Source organism: Micropterus dolomieu, linkage group LG04, assembly GCF_021292245.1.
Source record: "Micropterus dolomieu isolate WLL.071019.BEF.003 ecotype Adirondacks linkage group LG04, ASM2129224v1, whole genome shotgun sequence".
NCBI classification, from domain to species: Eukaryota; Metazoa; Chordata; class Actinopteri; order Centrarchiformes; family Centrarchidae; genus Micropterus; species Micropterus dolomieu.
The window spans coordinates 27,110,881-27,118,791 of NC_060153.1; the positions used below are offsets into that span (position 1 = coordinate 27,110,881).

Here is a 7,911-nt window from a genome sequence, read left to right on the forward strand (position 1 = left end):
CCACCCTTCCCCCCCCCCCCCCCCCCCCCCCCCCCTCTCTCTCTCTCACAAACACACACACACACACACACACTCCTGCCAGACTAGTCATTTTGAGAGCATAAGCACATGTTTGAGAGGCAGAGAGAGGAAGGTGGGTTGGATGGATTAGATTGAGTTGGTCCAAATTCAAGGGATCACTCGTGGCGAGAGGGGGTGACAGATAAATAGGGAAAACAGTGTGTGTTTGTGTGAGAGCGAGGCAGATAGGGATAGAAAGGCGTGCAATCAGAGCCATGGTCTGCCAGCAGCAGGATGTTTCAGCCCAGATATGACCCAGCTCTCCCACCCCACCCTGTCAATCTCCAGCACCCTCCTGCAATTCCATAATATCACACTACCAGTTGTAAAGCTCATCATGACAGCCTCCAACAACCTATTGGAGTTTAGGATTTAATGCGACATCATATGCCTACCTTGCCTCTCACTGGACCAATAAGTTCATGGATTGTAGCACGTGCAAATAGAGGAATCTTCATTCGCTTTCAATAGTGGGGTTGCAAGTGGAAACTTTTGCCTTTACCTCACTGGGTGTGAAAGGTGTTATTCCACTGAATGCGTTGGATTTAGTATGGATTTTGGACATTTATGTGACAACTGAGCAGAGAGGAAAAAAGGAAGAGAAACAGTGGAGAAGTGTGGGGACAAACGAGGACAAAAGGGAGGGGAGAAGACAGGAACAAGAGGGCAGGGTGATGGGAAACATCAACAAGGCGTCTAAAAAGAACAGTAAAAGGAAGAAGGTAAGGATTAAGTAACTTGATTTCAGCTGAGGGAAACATATTTATCAAAGTGAGTTTGAACTGATTAAGATGTGTAAGACAATGCTTTGTGGACGTCTATATCTAAGCCTAATAGTTTGGGAAGTTAGTCATTCCAAGCTACATCTGAGCTGTATATAAAGAAATCTAGATTTTAAAATCTGACTCATGACTGCCATAAAATGTACACGTGAATTAGCCAGTTTCATCGCAGTCATTACTTTATCTCGGTCCTAATCCGGTTGGTTCCCCTCCTCTAAGGGTGAGTTGCCCCTAGAACGAAGTGGCACCCCATTGGCTGCTGCCATGCTGGGGGGCCTGGGTGGTGCAGGTGAGGTGGACACGGACGACGACGAGGAAGGAGCGAGCGAGCGGGAGTTTGATGATCCCCTGTGCACTCTGGTTAAGAACTGCAACATGCTGCACAACTTAGTGGGGCCCGCTTGTATCTTCCTCAGACAGGGCTTCGCACAGAGCCAGCTTGTATGTATAACATTCACACACACACACACACACACGGTACAGAATAGTCATGGCCAAAACACACAGAAATCTCTTCATCCATCCATCCATCCATAGTGCCGTCACAGTCCAAGGGAAGGTGAATTTAAGGCCATCCATTCAGTTTGACAACATCACAGCCTTCCCATCCCCTCTCCACCAATGAGAATTTCACCCTGGGAGTGTCACCCCCCCATCAATGCTACACACCACCACATCACCTTATATCATAACAATTAATGTGATTGTCATTTGTTTAGGAATATTATTGGTTTGGGGGGAGGATATATTATAAATATATTGTTTTTTCTATATTTCTCATGCAGATTCCCATCTACATGACATGTGTATATTTATTACATGAATATAAAGTAATGAAAGGGACAGTACAGCTGTTTTAAACGCTTTTGTAATTACTATCCAAATTAAATTACTGTACTGTGTGTAATTCAAATACACTAAACAGCCATAGAGTACTATATATAAAAGCTTACTGTAGTTCAAATTATTATTAGGCTATATCCTGAAACAGGATTGTAATGTCAGTAGTGCAAGCCACAGCTTGGCGCTTGTTTCACTCCATTTCTACATTTTTAACAGGTTATCAGTGCCGAACCGGTAGCAGAATTTGAAAACAAACATAATCAGATTTTTTCCCATATGTTGTCATGTAGAAAAATATATGAATGATTAATATAAGCAAATTATTTAAAGCATATTTTTAGGAATGATGCTGTCCCAAGATTTTTGATCAGGATAAGCAGTTTCCATTATGTAACAGATTACACTATAAGGACCTCCCATTTTTTCTCGATGGTTATTAAGATCATAAATTCACTTTCTAACAGGGCTGAAGATATCTTGCATGCCTCTTTTTCAGATAAATGTCTGAAAGAGTTAGGTATATTATAGAGATCAATAATAGAGTAATTTCCTGACTTTGCAGCTAGCTGTGCTAATTGAAAAGAGCCATTAGTACGGTGGTTGTCACTCATCACAGATGCTTTGCTGAATCATAGGCTCCTGAGGACGTGGAAGACCTTGGGCTGCGTCTCGAGGAGAAATGTAACAATACTGACTCAACACAGATTAACTAAATATAATTAATCTATGATGTGTTTCATGGCATTTACATATGCTCTATATTATTTTACTTTATTTTGTAGTTGACATCTGTGTGTTTTTAGTGAATGAATGCTTGATTTCAAAAATGACTTTCTTAAAGCTGATATAATGACTAGTCTTATATTAACAATGGACCAAATGACCAGATGTAATGTGAAAGTGGCTGATTATAAATAAATATACAGGGAATTATCACCTGACTGTAGTTCCCGTCAGAGGTACGATGTATGATGAATACAGTGGAGCGTTTAGCAGCTAAAAGGAAAGATATTTCACTCAGGAGTTAGTGGGGAACAAAAACTGAGCTAAAAAGAAACTGAAAATTGGTTTTATATATCAGGTTACCAGAAACACTACTCCAAATGAGTGCTAATGTTGCTTTGTGTCTGCTGAATCCAAAGATAAGCAAGTGTTTGCTAATGATTTTACCAAAATTATGTACAGTCATGGGCCCTAGAGGATGAAACGTAATAACTTTGTTTATACCCATATTTTTCATCCTGCACCATCAGATATTATTTTGATTTGTCAGTATACTTTAATTTCTGATCAAGTACCTACAAAACTAGTGAAATTCCCCTCAGCTGCACTATTGTTTAGAGCTAATTAGCAAATGTTAACACGCTAACAACTAAGTTGACAACCGTGGTAACATTAGGGCTACACTAGCAGGTAGGTTCAAACTTAATCAAATCAGCTTGTTAACATCGTGATTGTGAGCAATATTAGCATTCCTATTTAAGCATTTAGGTCAAAGCACAGCTCTTGATACTGGATAGTGCAGCCTCAAAGCCCAAAGCTGCCAGTAGGCCTATGGCTTTAGACTTTTGTTGAACTTTCCAGTAACCCAGCAGCATCCTCTCTGAGCCACCACAGTTCTGAATTTGTAGGACAACTTCCTGATTTCCTTCCTTACTTAAAGTCATGGATCGAGGAAAGAGATGCGATTCCTCGACAAACCAATAAGTCTAAGAGATGGATAGGATGAGACTGATAGCCTTTACTTCTTTTTAATCCCCCATAAGACCCTTTGTTCTCTAAAAGAGAGAAATGAAAGAAAAACCCAAGAGTCTTAATATAGTCTCAGACAAGCCTCCTGAACAGCTTCAGTGCTCCTTGCCAAGTCTGTGGAACTCTACTGGTGGGATGAACATCATTTATCCACAACATATTCCCTCGTTAAACAACCTTTATTTAATTGAGGCTGAGATAGTTTTTGCAAGAGAGACCCAAGTGCAGCAGATAGAGAGTAAAACAAACATCGCCTGACATAACTTTAGGACAAACAGCATTAGAGACAGTCACACACATTACTAAAAATATTTATAGATAAAAGTTTCTATTTTACACAATTTGGTCTTATGACGATGGTGGTGGAGAGCATTGTCTTACTCGTTGCTCCAAAATCTTCCATAGGTGAAAAACTGGGTTGAGATCTGGTGACTTTGAAGGATGTAACATTTTATTCACGTCATTGTGGTACTCACCAAACCATTGGTGCAGGAAGTGTCTGCATTTCCCCACTTTTTTATTCAGGTCTTTCCTTTAATTTAGCCCCTGTCTGTAGGTTGTAGTTTGCATTTACACCCATTTCACTTTGGTGTTGGCACCTAATTTTTGCTACATGACAGAATTACTGAGCAAAATAAGAAAAAACATTTGCTTCCATACCTCTGTGCCAGAACTTAGCTCAACCAGATAGTCACATATTTTATTTAAAAAAGACAACCAGCAATAAGTGCTATGTGTGTTTGTTGCATGTTCCGCCTGTGCAGGTGGGCTAATGTCCATTAAAGAGCCAGCAGCCCCGCAGTGCAAATACAGACGCAGATGAAAAAATCAGTGGCAGATAGGGAAATGAAAAACCGATAAGCCTCTGTGATTTGTAATACAGTTTAAAGCTGTAATCTCCCTGCCACTGTTCTCTCCCCTGCATTCTCTAATCCAGGCCTGCATTATTCCTGATGCTGATGTCACGGCCTCGCAGAGAACACGTCGTCAACAAAGTCATCCTGGCACCATCTTTTGTTCATGCCGCTGCACACTGAAGCCAATTCAACACAAATAGTGTGTCTGTTGTGTGGCTTTAGACATGTACGTCTCTATCTCCATTTTGGTATAATAATGATAATAATCTCTCAAAGTACCATTTGATTTTATTTTTCACCAATTTATTCAGTTACTATGTTAAGCTGGGGTGGATTTCTCTGGGTTTCTCAGAACTTCATCAAGATACACACCATGTCATCAGCTTTATTGCGTATGTGTGTGTGTGTGTGTGTGTGTGTGTGTGTGTGTTTTTGGAGAGAGGCTAAAGGGAGTCTGTCACTGTGCATCTGCAAGTTTTTTTATAATACATTTTGAATAGCATATGCAGTAGCAGACTTTCAAAGCTCGTCCGCCAGCAGATTGAGATTAAATGCGAAATCGTGTAGCAGATCAACTAAAAAGGTTTAGGGTCAGTCAGATCAAAATCCTGTAACAAAATCTCTGCTCGGGTGGTTGAACATGGAACAAAAATGCTTCACACGATTGAAAGGACAAACAGAAGCTGACGCACTGAAAGTTTTCCTGCATGTTTTGTCAGTGTGACCATATGTGAAATAGAACAAGGAACACAGACTGATACTGAAAGTTTGTGTGTAAGCCTGACCAGCTGTCCATTTGTCTGTATGTCTGTCTTCTATACGCACCACTGCAGGACAGAGATCTACGACCAGAGGAAATGGAAGGTACAGAAACATCAAAAGCTCCGTCTCTCCCTCCCTCAGTCTTCTTCCTGATCCGCTTTTCTTTCAAACCTAAAACCTTCTTTATGACTGTGAAAATCTGTGCTTTCCTGTACAGAGCAGCATTTAAAAGTACTTCCCTGACTTTGCCCTCTCATTGAATGGCAGCAATGTGAAGAAGCAGAGATGTATTTATTCTTTACTTGAACTGAAGATCAAAGAGAAGGATTATTCTATTATTCATTATTCTTGACAATTTAGGAACAGTTAAACTTCCGCCTCCTTTATATTCCTCGCATCTGACTCACACTTACGTGGGAATGTAATTTATTAACTGGCTATGGAATCTGTGGAATTTGTGACTTTTTAAATGTAGAAACTCAAAACATTTGGTGAAATAAAGAAATAACTTGGATCACTTAAAAACATACACACACTGAGATATTACTTGGCATATTTTGGAACAATAGCATTTTCAATAGTGACCAAAAAAAATCAGGGGACCATTTTCACATAATGTTTGAAGGGCTTGCATGTCTTAATGGTGTGAACTTAAAAGGGTACAAATGCTTGTCCCTGGGGAGGTACCTTTTTGAGAGACAATTGTGTACCCTTTAGTGACACTTTTGATTCAGATCACATTGTACAATTTCTGTAAGTCAAAAGGTGCCCTTCTGGCCTCTTTAAAATCAATATTGTACCTTTGAGGGGACATTCTTCAAAAGTGCACATGTAAGTGTTTTTGTCTCCCATCTCCATTTTTGAGTTTGAAGTGACATCAATTGAGGCAATTTTTAAGAATTCACACAGTTCCCTCTAGAGCTTCAAAAGGCTTTATACAACGTATTTCACAAATGTAGTAGAACTCTCCAACACCTGCACAACAGACTTTGATGTGTAAAATCAGTGGAGTTTGGTAGTTTTCACAACCCAAACATGGTTGTTATCAGTGGCTTACAACTGATCTATAAAACATTAGTAAATACATTATTAGCCACATATTAAAGCACTTGACCCTTCGCTAAGACACGCCCCGAATACGCAGCTGGCCAATCACAGGGCAGTATAGAACTCGCTCTAACTGATGTCCTCACACTTTCATGTCTGCGCTCTATTGACTCTAATGCAAAAGGAGTCGTTTTCTAGCTTTTCTTTGCTGTATTTTTCCAAAATATGGTCAAACGCTGTTCCTGGGGCACTTGTAATAGTTGGTTAGAGTTTGAAAGGAGAAGTACAATTTATTATCTTTCCAAAACTTAAAACAAATCCAGAAAAAATGTAGGCTGTGCATTGTTCCTAATTTAATGTTAGTTAACTAACACTAGCTAACTTACGTTATAAAGCCCTACTGTTCTGCTTTTTAATGATTGTAATAGTGAACAGAGACCTACCCAGCTGTACACAAACAGTGTTGACCCTTAATTTAGTTGCCCTCTTTGTGAATAGTCAGGTAATAGGGTGGGTCACTTTTACACTGTGATCTGACAGGTTCGACACTTTGTCAGACTTAGCAACAGTAACTGTGGGAGGCGTGAATTAGCAAAGGGTCAATTATTTGCCTCTTTATTAAAGGACGTGGGACAGAATTTCTCAAATGAACAGGGCAACCCAGGCACAATAGTGCATATAACAGTGATGGTCATAGAGCCAGTAAGCATTATAAACTCTTTTTTTTATAACCTCATTTTTTAGGCTTTAATTGTGAACTTCTCTGTCACAGTTAAAGTAGTTAAAGCCTCTACACTAATAAGTAGAATCAAATTTTTTGCTATCATCAAAAAAGACATTGTTACAGACCCCCACCTTTACACACACTCATGGATCCAATTTAGGGTCACTCTAATGAACACACTCGATGCAACACGGACCAATTATCACCAGGGTTGTCTAATTTCCCTACAAAAGCATAACCATTACATTAAATTGACAACACATAGAGAGCTTTATCATAAGACCTACATATACACTTAGAACAGAAACAGCTCTATTTCTCTCACTCATCACTTGTCTTCCCTGCAGAGCTGCGTGAGGCATTCAGGGAGTTTGACAAAGACAAGGATGGCTTCATCAGCTGTAAGGACCTGGGCGAGTGCATGAGGACTATGGGATACATGCCAACAGAGATGGAGCTGATAGAACTCAGCCAGCAGATCTGTGAGTGCTATTTGAGACATTTATTGTGTCAGAGCTATTTTTGAGTTAAGCGGTTGTCAGGAAGCCCGTCATTTCTGGCTGTCCCTGCTTCCACCTACAAGTATAACACTGCTGCTGGCCACACATCGCTTTTTACAAATTGATAAAGAATGTACAGTGGGTACGGAAAGTATTCAGACCCCTTTAAATTTTTCACTCTTTGTTTCATTGCAGCCATTTTCCAAAAATCAAAAAAGTTCATTTTATTTCTCAGTAATGTACACTCAGCACCCCATCTTGACAGAAAAAAACAGAAATGTAGAAATTTTTGCAAATTTATTAAAAAAGAAAAACAGAAATATCACATGGTCATAAGTATTCAGACCCTTTGCTCAGTATTTAGTAGAAGCACCCTTTTGATCTAATACAGCCATGAGTCGTGTTGGGAAAGATGCAACAAGTTTTTCCACATCTGGATTTGGGTATCCTCTGCCATTCCTCCTTGCAGATCCTCTCCAGTTCTGTCAGGTTGGATGGTAAACGTTGGTGGACAGCCATTTTCAGGTCTCTCCAGAGATGCTCAATTGGGTTTAAGTCAGGGCTCTGGCTGGGCCATTCAAGAA

At 39.9% G+C, this 7,911-nt stretch overlaps 1 protein-coding gene across 1 annotated transcript in view; it reads left to right on the top strand.

Annotated features, from left to right (window-relative positions):
• Positions 1-734: 734 nt before the first annotated feature.
• Positions 735-7,911, top strand: part of cabp2a (calcium binding protein 2a) — a 9,805-nt gene continuing 2,628 nt past the window's right edge. The window contains exons 1-4 of the mRNA XM_046047637.1: positions 735-782; positions 1,062-1,283; positions 5,128-5,158; positions 7,175-7,309. Coding sequence (XP_045903593.1) covers positions 735-782; positions 1,062-1,283; positions 5,128-5,158; positions 7,175-7,309 — 436 coding nt within the window. The remainder of the gene's footprint in view (positions 783-1,061; positions 1,284-5,127; positions 5,159-7,174; positions 7,310-7,911) is intronic.